Source organism: Somniosus microcephalus, chromosome 6 (assembly GCF_052327205.1).
Source record: "Somniosus microcephalus isolate GS21.2 chromosome 6, FLI_Smic_1.0, whole genome shotgun sequence".
Taxonomy (NCBI): Eukaryota; Metazoa; Chordata; class Chondrichthyes; order Squaliformes; family Somniosidae; genus Somniosus; species Somniosus microcephalus.
In genome coordinates this window covers 7,041,135-7,057,570 of record NC_140992.1, presented here as the reverse complement: position 1 = coordinate 7,057,570, position 16,436 = coordinate 7,041,135, and the positions used below count along the sequence as shown (strand labels likewise).

The window sequence follows — 16,436 nt, the reverse complement described above, 5'->3', positions numbered from 1 at the left end:
TGTTCCTATGATCCTAATTCATTATCTGACCTTTTCTCAATGAATTTTCTGCTGGTATTTGACTAAAGAGCCATTTTGTACCGCAAAAAAATCCATGCCTGAACAACCTTCCTTACGGTTTCACAAGATGTTGCAAGATTGAGTAGATTGGGCCTGTACTCTCTGGAGTTTAGAAGAATCATTGAAACGTATAAAATTCTTAGAGGGCTTGACAGGGTAGATGCTGACTGGCTGTAGAGTCTAGAACTCGGGGGTCACAGTCTCAGAATAAGGGGTCGGCCATTTAAGACTGAGATGAGGAGGAATTTCTTCACTCAGAGGGTTGTGAATCGTTGGAATTCTCTGCCCCAGAGGACTGTGGATGCGGAGTCGTTGAATATATTCAAGGCTGAGATCGATAGATTTTTGGACTCTAGGGGAATCAAGGGATATGGAGATCAGGAGTGAAAGTGGAGTTGAGGTCAAAGATCAACCATGATCTTATTGAATGGCGGAGCCCGAGAGAAAATGAGCAAAACCCATAAAGGACAATAAACTGGTTTCTCTTTAGGCACAGGATCACCCAGGTAGTTTTAAGGCTACTAAGGGATGAAGGAGGCGATAGTGCAATGGACAGTGACTGCCTCATGCATTTGTAGTCAAAGGAAAGGTTTGTCAGATACATTTTTGTCAAGGATGTGCTCTTTAACAACAACAACTTGTATTTATATAGTGCCTTTAACGTAGTAAAACGTCCCAAGGCGCTTCACAGGAGCGATACCCAACAGAATTTGACACCGAGCCACATAAGGATCTATTAGGACAGAGGTCAAAGAGGTAGGTTTTAAGGAGCGTCTTAAAAGGAGGAGAGGAGAGAGAGAGGTGGAGAGGTTCAGGGAGGGAATTCCAGAGCTCAGGGCCCAGGCAGCTGAAGGCACGGCCACCAATGGTGGAGCGATGAAGACTGGGGATAAAGGTTGTGGTATTAAAGGGCTGTAAGCGTGCTTTACAAAGTGGGCTCGTCGGTTGATGGGCATTCCAAAGTTTGTTGCCATTCCTGTGCCGTACAACTTACCATTTGGGCTCGGAGGTACATCTGCGCCTGGCTTGCCGTGAGGGTGGGGGTGGTGTTGCCGAGCAGCATGGCTTGCTGGGTGATTCCGCTGCCTGAAGTGCTGGAGGTCTGAGCGCGGCTTATCAGCTGGGTAGCGTTAGGAGACGCCGAGAGGTTAATCTGCACAAGAGAGGCCCAAAGGTCTATTAAAGGTTGAGCGCAGTGCTGCACACCGAACCAAAATGCAACATCATTCACACAGTTTCTGGATCTAATATGCTTCAGCGATAATGGGGTTATCTCACAATAAAAACGTTGTTTTAAAAGGGCAAACGTTGACATACATTGGGGCAATACTTTGATATCGGTCAGAGAGTTCGCCACTAACTCACTGGCCCCGGAATTTCCTCGAGAGTTGTGCCGGAATAAGGTAGGGACTCAGTTATAACGGATCCCCGCCCATTCTAGTAGCTCCCCCTGTGTCAGCCTTATAAAGAGTGGCTCCCTCCTGCCCCATTCATAAAGTTATGCTGCACTTGCACTGACCCCAGCACCAGGCCCAGTACCACCCACTCTGGGTAGGATGCTGAGGAACCTTGACATAGCTCAAGTGGGATGGAGACCCTGAGATAACTGGTCTCGGTCACTTTTCCCCCTTTCCCCTGAGCATTGTCCAAGTGCAGCGATGGGGGAAAAACTCCCCCGTCACGCGTACTGATTATAACGGCCAGGATGGGGGGCGGTCCCAGCAGCAGTGGAGATCAGCGAGGGGCAAACAATGCACTGAGGTTCACTTCTCGAGGAATAGAATTGAAAAGCAGAAACTTGTATCGAACCTTGGTTAGAGCACACTTGGAGTACGGTGCACAGTTCTGGTCTCCATATTACAAAGAAGGACATGGAGACACTGGAGAAGGTGCAAACAAGATTTACAAGGATGATACATAAGCAATGTTCCCTTTAATTTTTTTTTTGGGTGCACGGCCCCTTTAAAGGGCTGCACGGCTCGTTCAAATTCCCGCGCATCCGCGGTTTTTCCTATTGTAGAGCCGGCAAGCGGCCTGCGCAGAAACTCCAGCTTAAAGGGAATATTGGTTATAACTAATCAGGAAAGGCTGAACCGGCTGGGGCTCTTGCTCTAGATAAGAGAAGGCAGAGGGGTGACCTGATGGAGGTCTGTAAAATTATGAAGGGGTTCGATAGGGTAGACGTAGAGAAGATGTTTCCAGTTGAGGGGGTAGACCAAAACTAGAGGCGATAACCAGAAGATAGTCACTAATAAATCCAATAGGGAATTCAGGAGAAACTTCTTTACCCAGAGGGTGGTGAGAATGTGGAACTCGCTACCACAGGGAGTGGTTGAGGCGAATAGCGTAGATGCTTTTAAGGGGAAGCGGGATAAACACATGAGAGAGAAAGGAATAGAAGGATATGTTGATGGGGTGAGATGAAGCAGGGTGGAAGGAGGCTCGTGTGGAGCATAAATACCAGCACAGACCTGTTGGGCCGAATGGCCTGTTTCTGTGCTGTAAATTCTATATAATTCTATTGAAGTGAAGTGAACATTGTTGCAAGATGTGGAAGGAAGTGTTTATATTAGTGGGTGGGTTATGGGGGGTTGAACGGAATGCTGGGGTTGCATGCCGGCTGGTTAAGCTTGAACAAGTGGGTGGGGAGAGGGTTACAAAGTATGGTAAGGATGCAGCATTTTTGGCAGAGGCAAAAAGCCTCCCCGACGTCCAATGGTAAGAAATTCAGACTTGCCGAGACAGGCAGCGTGAGACCGCAGAGATGATCATGGTGCAGAGGTAGTGCTGGGAGTCGGCAGAGTACATGTGGATGGTGTCACTGAGGGGGGAGCATTTGATGAGGAAGTGGAGGAGGGGCCAAGGATAGATCCTTGGGGGGCTCCAGAGGTAACTGCTTGGGGGTGGGAAGAGAATCCGTTGCTGGAGATGCTCTGGCTACAATTGGTTAGGTAAGAATGGAACCAAGTGAGGACGGTCCCTCTGAGATGGGCAACGGAGGCATCGTGTTGGAGGAGGATGTTGTGACGGACCCTGTCAAAGGCTGCAGAGAGGTCAAGAAGGGTAAGGAGGAATAGTCCACCATGGCCACAGTTACAGAAGATGTTATTTGTGACATTTCATTGCTGTGGCAGAGGCAGAACCTTGGATCCTTGGGGAACTGGAGAGGTGACCATACAGAAGCTGGGGCACAAGCAATGACTGGGGGCAAATAGGTGTAAAACCGTGGAAGAGCAGTGCCGCTGAAGGAAGGCGGTGAAGGAGGACAGTGTGATCGGACCGCGACTGGCACTGGAGGGATGTCAAGCGGTTGAAGAAGGGATAAAGCGCCACAGTTGCAGTCACAGAGATTGGTGACTTTGGCCACAGCGGTCTTGGTGGCGCGGGCAGAGAGGGAACCGAACTGAAAAGGTTCAGACACGGAGATGTAGACACCTTGTTGATGCAAAGTGCATCAGCTAATTGCATCTAGAGAGAGGTCCAAACCTTCAAGGGAGAGCTGGACCGGTTTCAGCTGGGGCAGAGATCACCTCGTAGGAAAGGTAGGTACCACATAACGTTGCTCAGGGCCAGAGTGTTCTCCTGAACTTCATCACCTAAAGCGGGTCAGAGAGGAATTTTCCAAATTTTGTTCCCCCCCTAATTGGTCTTGGTAATTGGTTATTCAGAATAAGGAGTCGCCCATTTAAAACTGAGATGAGGAATTTCTTCTCTCAGAGGGTCGTAAATCTATGAAATTCTCTACCCCAGAGAGCCGTGGGGGCTGGGTCATTGACTATATTTAAGGTGGAGATAGACAGATTTTTGAACAATAAGGGAGTGATGGGTTATGCGGAGTGGGCAGGGAAATGGAGCTGAGCCCAAGATCAGATCAGCCAAGATCTCATTAAATGGCGGAGCAGGCTCGAGGGGCCGAATGGCCTACTCCTGCTCCTATTTCTTATGATCTTATGTTTTTAGCCTCTCCCAGGCGATGACATGATTCTGGGTGGGGTGGGGCAGGGGGTGTATATAGTGTGATGCAAAAAGTTGAGTGGGACAGCCTGGATGGACCAGAGGGTCTTTTCCATGACCGCCATTGTTCGTATGTTTGTAATCCTGGCAGCAACATCACAAACCCCATTATTTGCAGGTCTACAAAGAAAGGCTTGCATTTCTACAGCGCCTTTCACAACCTTACAGCCAATGAAGTACTTCTGAAGTGTAGTCACTGTTGTAATGTAGGGAACGAGTCCAACGTTGGATAGAGCGGTGTGAGCATTGGGAACCGGGTCACAGGTCTGCCAGAATCCAAACTAAAACAGCACCGGTATAAATTAAAGCAAATTGAAGTTCTAACCCAATTCTCTGCGTTACTTCACTGTACCTCTGCCGGGCAGACCAGTGGTCTAACACGAAAAGATGCTATTGGGGGCCCACAAATCCCTATTCAGCAAGTTCCAGATCTCAGCGGGGCTGAATGACAACAATGTAATGGATAAAGCAGAGAGCAAATTAACCTGCGTTAGTCTCACGCACTTCCTAAGTTACAGACCAGCACAAGCCCTGGGCAAAGGTCATCGCCCTGCCACTCTTGGCTGGGTGTGTCTTATACCACCGTAGCTGCTAATAAACAGTCAAGGGGGGGGGGGAATCAAAACAGTTGAGTAATAATATTAAATATGAACCTCCCGTAACAAGAAAAATGAGGCAATATACTTTAAGGAACCAGTGTGACCTCCCTGTAAACTCAGGAAGGGGACGTTTATTTGTGGTGGGGCTAGAAACAGAATGTCTGGGAAACAAATTTTCGTTACAGTTCAGAATGAAGTTGCTCAGCTGAAGAGCAGCTGTCTGAGTCTTTATACGTGTAACCCAAGCCTGCAAACTATACTGCGCCAATATTAGCATACAACTCAAGGTCCCGCGCCCCCGGCAGGAAGCCAAGCTTGCCAGGTGCGTATTGCAGGAAACCGTGGCCGTGCAGCTCGCAAATTTCCCTCCGTTCGTTTTAACCGGCAGATAAATTATGGGCTGGCCATCCGCAATTTCCCACGAGACAGCACAGGACCCTGGAACAGCCCCTTGGAAGTGCTTGAATGAAACTGCAATTTTAACGGCGCAATTGACTATTTAAAAAAAAAAAACAGGTGACCACACACACCTCGTTAAAATCAGAGTCAAAGACATTTTGCATGAATCCAATTACACCTGCCAATGCCGCTGTTTGCCCTATAAAGGTGGATCCACGAAGATTGGCAAGAACCACATCAGTATTAGCACTAAGATATCAAGAGGGTTACTGGTGACTCACTGAGGTCTGTGACACACTTGATTGCTGGCTGATGCTCCCTGTAGGTGAAGAAGACTGACGCCCACCTGCCTGAAAATGGAGTATATGAAGAATAATCAGATACATGCACAGTGGTGAAGAGAGCCCAGCGGCCAATACTGGGGGTAGGGCACCTGACTCTGGGGCCCTAGTTACTCGTGACTCACTGCACTTAACGGATATCTTTTCCAAATTCAACTGGTATATATTGCTTGCAAGATGTAGCAGAATTTAATAACCACTTGTCCATAACGTTCACAAGTTACCATGTTAATGTAGCTGTCTTGGTGATGTCCCGTTTAGCAAAGCTCAGAGTGAACCAGAGGACACAGATTCAGGTGATTGGCAGAAGAACCAAAGGCGACATGAGGAAAAACTTTGTTACACAGCGAGTGGTTAAGATCTGGAATGCACTGCCCGACAGGGTGGTGGAGGCAGACTCAATCGTGGCTTTCAAAAGGGAATTGGATAAGTACCTGAAGGAAAATAATTTGCGGGGCTAAGGGGAAAGGGCGGCGGGAGTGTGACTAGCTGAAGTGCTCTTGCAGAGGGCCGGCACGGGCTTGATGGGCCGAATGGCCTCCTTCTGTGCTGTAACCATTCTATGAAACAATGATCTGCTTATCCAAAGGACAGGCAACAAAAAAACGAGCGTGAGTCTCAACAGATTTCTGCCAATCCTGCTTATACCTGTCAAAATGCTGCCCTCAACCCGTAGACTGCCAGTGTGTCCAGGGATTCACCTGGGGTGAACGCTTCTCGGGACATTAGGAAATGGAGTGGGCCAGTCAGCCCCTCGGGACTGCTCCACCATTCTGTTAGATCATGGCTGAGCGGCACCTCGCCTCTATCTACTCGCCTTTGTTTCATATCCCTTGGTGCCATATCCCAACAAAAATCAGTCAATCTCAGCATGGAGTGTGTCATTTGACCCAAAATCCACAGCCTTTTGAAGAGAGTTACAAATTTCCACTACCCTTTGTGTGAAAAAGTGCTTCCTGATTTCACTCCTGAACGGCCTGGCTCTAATTTTAAAGATTAAGTCCCCTTGTTCTTGATTACCCCAGCAGAGGAAACAGTTTCTCCGTATCGATCTTATCAGATCCTTTTAACATCTTAATCACCTCAGTCAGATCACCCCTCACCTTTCTATATTCAAGGGGATACAAGCCAAATTTATGCAACCTGTCCTCATAATTTAGCCCTCTTCTATATGTTTTCTGCTCGTGCACTGTGACGTCAAAAAAAATCCATTAATATTACAGTAATAACCTTACTCCAATGGTAGGAACAGCATCATTATTGAAATAATAATGGCCCGGATTTTCCAGGGCCTATGATGGTACACAGCGGTCATAGGTACCCCACAAATTCCGGGTTTTACGTGCACTGCGCACGCGCGAAGACCCAGAACTTGCGATCTGTCAAGATTCAGCTCGACAGAGCCTCCGCTTCCCCGGGAAAAGGACATTCGCGGATGGAGAGTTGTGCTATTTGCCCAACGACTGCCCAGCAAATGCCCGTGTAACTCTTACGCCTGGTAGAAACAGGCGTATGGCCTTCTTTTACCAGCGTAAGGGTTTAAATAAACAATAAAATTACATTTCTTTAAAAATCATTTAAGCATTCAAAATTTTTTAAAATTAGTTCAGGTTATTTTTGGCCCCTTTAAAAATGTTTACATTTATTTTTCAAACAAATTAAGTCTTTGTTTTAAATGTTTAACTAAATTGTATTTTAATTAATTTTAAACATGTGGTGATTTATTTTTATTTAGGTTGTGTGAAAGTGTTTTTTTTTTTAAATCTCATTCCCCTTAAGCTTATGGGGATTTCATGCGTAAATGGAATCCCCAGGAGCATAATGGGAATCCCCCTTTCCAATTGGTTGGGCCGGCCCATGTGATCCCAGGGACGCTTGCGAACTTCGTGCGCCCCCAGGATATGTGGGCCTTTTTAAAAATTAGTTCACGGGAGGTGGGCATCGCTGGCAAGGCTGGCATTTATTGCCCATCCCCAGTCGCCCTTGAGAAGGTGGTGGTGAGCCGCCTTCTTGAACCGCTGCAGTCCGTGTGGTGAAGGTGCTCCCACAGTGCTGTTAGGGAGGGAGTTCCAGGATTTTGACCCAGCGACGATGGAGGAACGGCGATATATTTCCAAGTCGGGATGGTGTGTGACTTGGAGGTGGTGGTGTTCCCATTCACCTGCTGCCCTTGTCCTTCTAGGTGGTAGAGGAGGGGGGTTTGGGAGGTGCTGCCGAAGAAGCCTTGGCAAGTTGCGCAGCCCAGGATCGCAAGAGTCCGAAGATACGGAGGCACCAGGTAGGTGCGTACCTTTCTTGCGGATCAGAGGCATTCGCCCGCGGGAAGCCTCCGACCACAATTTCAGGGCCATTAACCGTAAACTATTGAACTGGCAGCTAATATGAGGTGCCAACCTGCTGCTATATAGAACAGTAAATCGTATAAGAAAGCTAAGTTAGGATTACTACCTCAAATTAAAGAAGTCACACAACACCAGGTTATAGTCCAACAGCTTTATTTGAAATCACAAGCTTTCGGAGCGCTGCTCCTTCGTCAGGTGAAGTGGAAAAATGCATAAAAACACAGCTTATATAGTCAGAGAATCATGTCAGATCTGACATGATTCTCTGACTATATAAGCTGTGCCTTTATGCATTTCTCCACTTCACCTGACGAAGGAGCAGCGCTCCAAAAGCTTGTGATTTCAAATAAAGCTGTTGGACTATAACCTGGTGTTGTGTGACTTCTTACATTTGTCCACCCCAGTCCAACTCCGGCATCTCCACACCATACCTCAAATTAAACTGTAACAGTAGGATAAAAAATTGCTGGTTCAAATTGACAAAAGAAATTCCTCTTCACGCTATGAGTGATCAAGACATGTAGAGTCTAGAAGTAGGGGGCATAGTCTCAGGATAAGGGGTCGGTCATTTGGGACTGAGATGAGAAGGAATTTCTTCCCTCAGAGGGTGGTGAACAATGTTCCCTTTCATTTTTTGGGAGCGCAGCCCCTGTAAAATACCACGCATGCGCGGTTCTCCCTATTTAAAAGCCGGTGAGCCGGTACCCGGGAGCTGTGTGGCCGCGTAGCTTAAAGAGAACATTGGCGGTGAATCTTTGGAATTCTCTACCCTAGGGGGCTGTGGATGCTGAATCATTGAGTATATTCAAGACTAAGATCGATGGATTTTTGGAATCTAGGGGGAATTCAAGGGATATGGGGATCGGGCGGGAAAGTGGAGCTGAGGTCGATGATCAGCCATGATCTTGTTGAATGGCGGAGCAGGCTCGAGGGGCCGTGTGGCGGAGCAGGCTCGAGGGGCCGTGTGGCGGAGCAGGCTCGAGGGGCCGTGTGGCGGAGCAGGCTCGAGGGGCCGTGTGGCGGAGCGGGCTCGAGGGGCCGTGTGGCGGAGCGGGCTCGAGGGGCCGTGTGGCGGAGCGGGCTCGAGGGGCCGTGTGGCGGAGCGGGCTCGAGGGGCCGTGTGACGGAGCGGGCTCGAGGGGCCGTGTGACGGAGCGGGCTCGAGGGGCCGTGTGGCGGAGCGGGCTCGAGGGGCCGTGTGGCGGAGCAGGCTCGAGGGGCCGTGTGGCCGACTCCTGCTCCTATTTCTTATGGAACGGATTTCTGGGTGGGGCAGTGGAGGCAAAACCTCGGAAATCGTTTAAGAAACAGCTGGATGATGTCGATTTCTTTCTGGTGGAGGTTCAAATGGCTTTCCTCATCTGTACCTGCTTTGTGATATGTACATGAGGGATAATGGAATAGAAGGACATGTTGATGGGGTGAGCTGAAATAAATAATGGGAGGAGGCCCGTGTGGATCATAAACACCAGCACAGGCCTGTTGGGCTGAATGGCCTGTTTCTGTAAATTCTATGCAATGTAATATGATTGAAACATTAAAATACTTGAATTCTGCTCACCTTGTTGTCCTTTACCTCCTGCTATTCTCTCTTTTTCACCATTCTCTTTCTCCTATAATAATATTTATTTTAATGTTTAAATTTACTCTGGTCCGAAAGTGATTGAAACAACCTTCTTCTCTACTTGAGGTGAAATTAAAGTTGTCGCTCTAAGTGTTTTACACTGAGAATCAGAAACAGTGGACGCCAAGCAGGAGGGAAATATGGGAAAACACAAAGGGGGGGGGGGGGGGCGGAGTCCAATGGCTAGTTAAAGAGAAGGGCCGTAGGGGAGGATTTTTAAAGCAGGGAAAGAGGTGGCATGGCGAAGCAATCTTGGAATGGAGCTCCAGAGGACAGGAGGGTAGTCGTTGAACCAGCATGTCAGCAAGGGTGGAGCAGAGCGCGGGTGTGGAGCAGAGGGCGCGGGGGTGGAGCAGAGGGCGCGCGGGTGGAGCAGAGGGCGCGCGGGTGGAGCAGAGGGCGCGCGGGAAAGGCTGGAGAAGGTCACTAAGCTACGTCGGGGCAAGGTGGTGGAGGAATTTAAGGGGAGCTGGTAGAGCTTGGAGAGGGCAGGCGGATAGCAGTGGGAGCCCGGGTCTTTTGCAGGTGGGCGGCATGGGTTGCGGTGTTTTTAACGAGTTGCTATGTTTAGAGGGCTGATACGCGGAGAGATTGCAGCTGTCGAGCATCAAAGTGATAAAAGCATGGACGACGCTTCAGGTGGCAGTGGGGGGAAAGAGTGGGCGGAAACGGAAGAGAGCAGACTCGGTAATGGAGTAGATGTGAGAGAGGAAGGTCAAGGGTGAGGCAGTCCTCTTCCACCTAGAAGGACAAGGGCAGCAGACACATGGGAACACCATCACCTGCATGGTCCCCTCCAAGTCACACAACAGCCTGACTTGGAAATATCTCGGCCGATCCTTCATCGTCGCTGGGTCAAAATCCTGGAACTCCCTCCCTAACAGCACTGTGGGAGTACCTTCACCACTCGGACTGCAGCGGTTCAAGAGCACCACCTTCTCAAGGGCAATTAGGGATGGGCAATAAATGCTGGCCTCGCCAGCGATGCCTACATCCCATAAACGAATCCCTCACCCTGAGGTGACATGGAGAGTGATGGAATCAAGACCCGACGCGCGCAGGTACTGTTTTTTATTTATTTGTTCTCGGGTTGTGGGCGTCGCTGGCAAGGCCAGCATTTATTGCCCAACCCTAATTGCCCTCGAGAAGGTGGTGGTGAGCCGCCTTATACAACTGAGAGGCTTGCTGGGCCATTTCAGAGGGCAGTTAAGAGTCAACCACATTGCTGTGGTTCGGAGGTCACATATAGGCCCAGACCTGGTAAGGACAGCAGATTTCCTTCCCCGAACAGGATATTCTTCAACCTCAACTCCATTTTCCTGCCCGATCCGCATATCCCTCGATTTCCCCACGAGTCCAAAAAACCTATCGATTTCAGCCTTGACTATACTCAAACACTGATAACATACGCCTGACCGACTAAGGGAATGTATGTGAGAGGCTGGTGCAAAGTGTGAAGTTTCCGACTCGGTTGGCTGTCGAAGACTTCAGGCCATCTCCGCCCAGAATAACGTTTATTTTGCTCTTCCCGGCCAATCTAGCTCTTTCTATGGTATTGCTCCTTGACCTTTGAAGCGCCGACGTCTCACCTGTTGGACAGCTGCCAGGCTCTGCAGCTGGGTGCTGCTCAAGTGCTGCTGCTGGAGAGCTGCGGTCTGCAGCATTAGGTGCTGCTGCTGTGCGGCATACATCTGCTGCAGATACTGGGCTGCGGTGCTGGGCTGTCGGTGCAAAGCTTGCTGGATGACCTGCAGTGGACAGGATACATCAGGCATGAAAAGACACAGTCAATACAGCAACAACAACACGTTGTACTTATACAGATAATAAAAACAGAAAATGCTGGAGATACTCAGCAGGTCGGGCAGCATCTGTGGAGAGAGAAACAGAGTTAACGTTTCAGGTCGATGACCCTTCGTCAGAACTGGAAAAAGCTGGAGATGGAACAGGTTTTTAAGCAAGTGTAGGGGCAGGGAAAGTGGGGAGGGGAGGAAAGAACAAAAGGGAAGGTCTTTGATAGGATGGAAGACAGGAGAGGTTAACTGACAAAAGGGATGATGGTGCGAGGCAAAAGGAGATGGTAATGGGACAGGTTAAGAAACAAAAGATGGCTCTAGATGACGTGTAAATGGCGATGGCAGAATGATCGACAGCGGCCATGTGAGAGAGAGAAAAAAAAATGGAAAGGATGGGGCAGAGGTTACAGTCTGAAATTGTTGAACTCGATGTCGAATCCTGAAGGCTGTATTTATATAGCGCCTTTAACGTAGTAAAACGTCCCAAGGCGCTGCACAGGAGTATTATAAAACAAAACATTTGACACCGAGCCACATCGGGAGATATTAGGACAGGTGGACAAAAGCTTGGTCAAAGATACAGGTTTTAAGGAGAGGCTTAAAAGGAGGAGCGAGAGGTAGCGAGGCAGAGAGGTTTAGGGAGGAAATTCCTGAGCTTATTTATCCAGGCAGCTGAAGGCACGGCCACCAATGGTGGAGCGATTAGAATCAGGGATGCCCAAGAGGCCAGAATTACAGGATGTTGAATGTTAGAGCATTACAGAATGTTGTCCGTCTCCCCCTTTCTCAACACTCCCCCACCCCCAACATGGACCTTGTACATCAGCCTTGGCTCAGTTGGTCGCACTGGCACCTCGGAGTCAGAAGAGCACCAGTTCAAGTTCTAGAGACTTAAAGTACTTGAGCACAAAAATCCAGGCTGACACTCCAGTGAAGTGCTGAGGGAGTGCTGCACGGTCAGAGGTGCCGTCTTTCGGATGAGACGTTAAACCAAGGCCCCGTCTGCTCTCTCAGGTGGATGTAAAAGATTCCACTATTTCGAAGAAGAGCAGGGGAGTTATCCCCGGTGTCCTGACCAATATTTATCCCTCAGACAACATCACTAAAACAGATTATCTGGTCATTATCTCATTGCTGTTTGTGGGAGCTTGCTGTGCGCAAATTGGCTGCTGCGTTTCCTACATTACAACAGTGACTACACTTCAAAAAGTACTTAATCCGGTGGTCGTGAAAGATGCTATAGAAATGCAAGTCTTTCTTTTATGGCACTATTTGTAAAAGAGCAGGAAGTTCTCCCCAGTGTCCTGGGCAATATTGAATCCCTCAATCCACATCTTATCTCATCATTATCACATTATTTGTGGGAGCTTGCTGTGCGCAAATTGGCCACCGAGTTTCCTACATTACAACAGTGACTACACTTCCAAGTACTTCACTGGCTGTAAAGCGCTTTGGGACGTCCTGAGATCGTGAAAAGCGTTGTATAAATGTAAGTTTGTTCTTTCTCACTCCGCCTCACCCCAGCCCCCATGGCTCGGTAGGTGTATACACCACATGGACACAGATTCGGTTCCTGGTCTAAATCATCTGATCCAGGCAGCAGGACATCCCGACTATCCCCTCGGCGAAGGAAGACGAATATCCAGGCTTCTCACCATGACTACTCCCGCCCCTGCTGAAAATGTTCATGGGTGGGCCTTGGCCAAAGGCAGCATCGGGCTACTGACCCCTGCCGTGGCCAATCAGCCCTCCAACACCCAACATGCTGCCGTCGGGGCCTGACTGCAATTTTAGCTCGAGGCCTGGGTGGGGGGGGCCGTTGCGAGGAGCAACCAGGCCAACCTGGAGGAGCCAGGTTCGTAAGAGGCCCAATAAAGGTACGTGAATTTTCTATTTTTTACGCTTCCTTGTGGGACCAGGAAGAGTAGGAGCGCTCCCCTGGGCCCCATAAGGAAAGTGAAGACCACCCGGTCGCTACCCTAATCGTGAGGCCCTCCTGAATCCCCTCCCCACCAAGCTCAGTGCAAGCTTCAGAAACATACCGAGGCAGAGTTCAATATTGCTGCTAATTCTTTGGGGTGCGCGGTCCCTTTAAGGGGCCGCCCGGCCCATTCAAAATACCGCGGCTTTTCCTATTTAAAAGCGTGAGCCGGCTGCGCGGGAGCTGCAGAGCGCCGTGCGGGAACACCGGTAGAGTTTCCGCTCTGGCGCAGTCGGTGATCCCGGCACAAATTGTGCTCAAACTCATTTGCATATCGCTGAACGTAAAATCCGCCGTGAACCAGCGTAAATCGGGCAGCGCTGTAAAACATAACTAAAAAAAACCACTTCAAAATACAGGAAACTTTGGTTTATCCGGAGGTTAACTGTCCAGAATGCTCGAGCCACCGGCAAAAATCAGGAGCCGTTTCGTTAGGTTTTTTTTCTTTTCGTTGCTTTTTTTCAACCAGTCAGGCTCTGCAAGGTCTCGCTGAAGCTGTTGCTAAGCTACAGAGACGCTTGCAAGGTACGGTCGACTGTTTAGAAGCTGGGTTTGTTGCCAGATACGGAGCTCAAAATCTCCGTATGTTTCAACATTAGCACTGGTTTGTCCGGCAGTTTTGATGGGACGGCAACAGCTCGGTCCCGTCGGTGCCGGATAGCACAAAGTTTCCTGTATATTCCATGCAGCCTGGTGCAGTTCGATTAATACGGCTGAAAATGGGATTATCACAAAAAATCATAATTTTTAATCACAGTGCCTAATCCACCACCTGTGAGTGACCCGATTTTAAATTACTTAATTATTATTTTTTTTAAATATATCAATCTACTGCCTAGTTATCTTGGGGTACAGTCAATATTCCCCAAAACTGTTTTTGGGCCGCGCGGCCCTTTAACGAGCTACGCAACCCATTCAAAAGTCCGCACACGCACGGTTTTTTCAACTTGAAAGTCAGCTCACCGGCTGCACGGGACCCCTGGAGCGCAGCCCGGCCGCACAGCTTTAAGGAAACACTGGGATACAGCAGTTAGTTTCTCAGTAAAATTTTTTTTAAATATTCAAAAGCTTTTAAAATGTTCCTATTGGAATCCTTGCACCCAAAAGAACCAGCTTAATTTTTGGAGCCCCCTCGAAGGCCCGCAAATGGGCGCAATTAGCGGAAACTCCCAACGGTGTCCAGCTGTGGCTCATTGGGCAGCACCCTCACCTCTGAGTCAGAAGATCGTGGGTTCAAGTCCCCACTCCAGAGACTTGAGCACAAAAATCCAGGCTGATGCTCCCAGTGCAGTACTGAGGGAGTGCTGCACTAGTCATAGATTCATACAGCACAGAAAAAGGCTCTTCAGCCCATCATGTCCGCGCCGGCCATCAAGCCCCGTCTATTCGAATCCCATTTTCCGGCACTTGGTCCATAGCCTTGTATGCTATGGTGTTTCAAGTGCTCATCTAAATGCTTCTTGAATGTTGTGAGGGTTCCTGCCTCTACCACCCTTTCAGGCAGTGAGTTCCAGATTCCAACCACCCTCTGGGTGAAAAACGTTTTCCTCAAATCCCCTCTAAACCTCCTGCCCCTTACCTTGAAACTATGCCCCCTGGTTACTGAGCCCTCTACTAAGGGGAAAAGTTCCTTTCTATCTACCCTATCTATGCCCCTCATAATTTTGTACACCTCAATCAGGTCCCCCCTCAGCCTTCTCTGCTCTAAGGAAAACAACCCCAGCCTGTCCAGTCTCTCCCCACTGTCGGAGGTGCCGTCTTTTGGATGAGACGTTAAAGAGATAAGGGGGAACCAGTGGATGTGGTGTATTTGGATTTTCAGAAGGCATTCGATGAGGTGCCACACAAGAGGTTATTAAACAAAATTAGGGCTCATGGGATTGGGGGTAATATACTAGCATGGATTGAGGATTGGTTAACTGACAGAAAACAGAGAGTAGGAATAAACAGGTCATTTTCAGGTTGGCAGGCTGTAACTAGTGGGGTACCGCAAGGATCAGTGCTTGGGCCTCAGCTATTCACAATTTACATCAATGATTTGGATGAGGGGACCAAATGTAATATATCCAAGTTTGCTGATGATACAAAGCTAGAATCATAGAAGGTTACAGCACGGAAGGAGGCCATTTCGGCCCATCGTGTCCATGCCGGCCAACAAAGAGCTATCAAGCCTAGTCCCACTTCCCAGCTCTTGGTCCGTAGCCCTGCAGGTTACAGCATCCCAAGTGCATATCCAAGTACAGCAAACTCTCTTTTAACCGGCACCTAAATATCCAGAAAGCTCTCTCAACCGGCAAAATTCAGGAGTAGGTTCAGGTAAGTTTTACTATATATTAGTGGCCGTGTAACCGGGGTTCCTGGATCTGTGGCCGTGCAACAGGGACTCCTGGATCTGTGGCCGTGCAACAGGGACTCCTGGATCTGTGGCCGTGCAACAGGGACTCCTGGATCTGTGGCCGTGCAACCGGGGCTCCTGCACCTGTGTCCGTGTAACCGGGGCTCCTGCACCTGTGGCCGTGTAACCGGGGTTCCTGCACCTGTGGCCGTGTAACCGGGGTTCCTGCACCTGCGGCCGTGCAACAGGGACTCCTGGATCTGTGGCCGTGTACGGGGCTCTCGTACCTTGCTAAGTATACCTCTCTGTAATCCGGACTTTTTGATCAACCGGCACCATGCCGGTCCCGTCGGTGCCGGATAAAAAATAATTTCCTGTACTTTTTAAATGTGGTTAGGGTTCTTGCCTCTACCACCCTTTCAGGCAGTGAGTTCCAGACCCCCACAACCCTCTGGGTGAAGAAATTTCCCCTCAAATCCTCTCTAAACCTTCCCCCAATTACTTTAAATCTGTGCCCCCTGGTTTTTGACCCCTCTGCTAAGGGAGATGGGTCCTTTCTATCCACTTTATCTATGCCCCTCATAATTTTATACACCTCAATAAAGGTCTCCCCTCAGCCTCCTCTGTTCCAAGGAAAACAGACCCAGCCTATCCAGTCTTTCCTCATAGCTAAGATTCTCTACTACTGGCAACATCCTTGTAAATCTCCTCTGTACCCTCTCTAGTGCAATCACATCTTTCCTGTAATGTGGTGACCAGAACTGCACGCAGTACTCTAGCTGAGGCCTAACTAGTGTTTTATACAGTTGAAGCATAACCCCCTGCTCTTGTATTCTATGCCACGGCTAAGAAAGGCAAGCATTCCGTATGCCTACTAAACCACCTTATCTACCTGGCCTGCTACCTTCAGGGACCTGTGGACATGCACTCCAAGGTCCCTTTGTT

General features: G+C 49.1%; 1 protein-coding gene across 3 annotated transcripts in view; it reads right to left on the bottom strand.

Moving 5' to 3' along the window:
- The window catches only part of LOC147115411 (polyhomeotic-like protein 3), a 113,447-nt gene that overhangs the window by 51,605 nt on the left and 45,406 nt on the right, over positions 1-16,436 (bottom strand). For all 3 annotated transcript variants that reach the window (XM_085989660.1, XM_085989662.1, XM_085989661.1), the window contains 3 exons: positions 10,969-11,127; positions 5,354-5,422; positions 1,055-1,213 (listed from right to left, as the gene is read on the bottom strand). In XM_085989660.1, the coding sequence (XP_085845786.1) occupies positions 1,055-1,213; positions 5,354-5,422; positions 10,969-11,127 (387 nt within the window). The remainder of the gene's footprint in view (positions 1-1,054; positions 1,214-5,353; positions 5,423-10,968; positions 11,128-16,436) is intronic.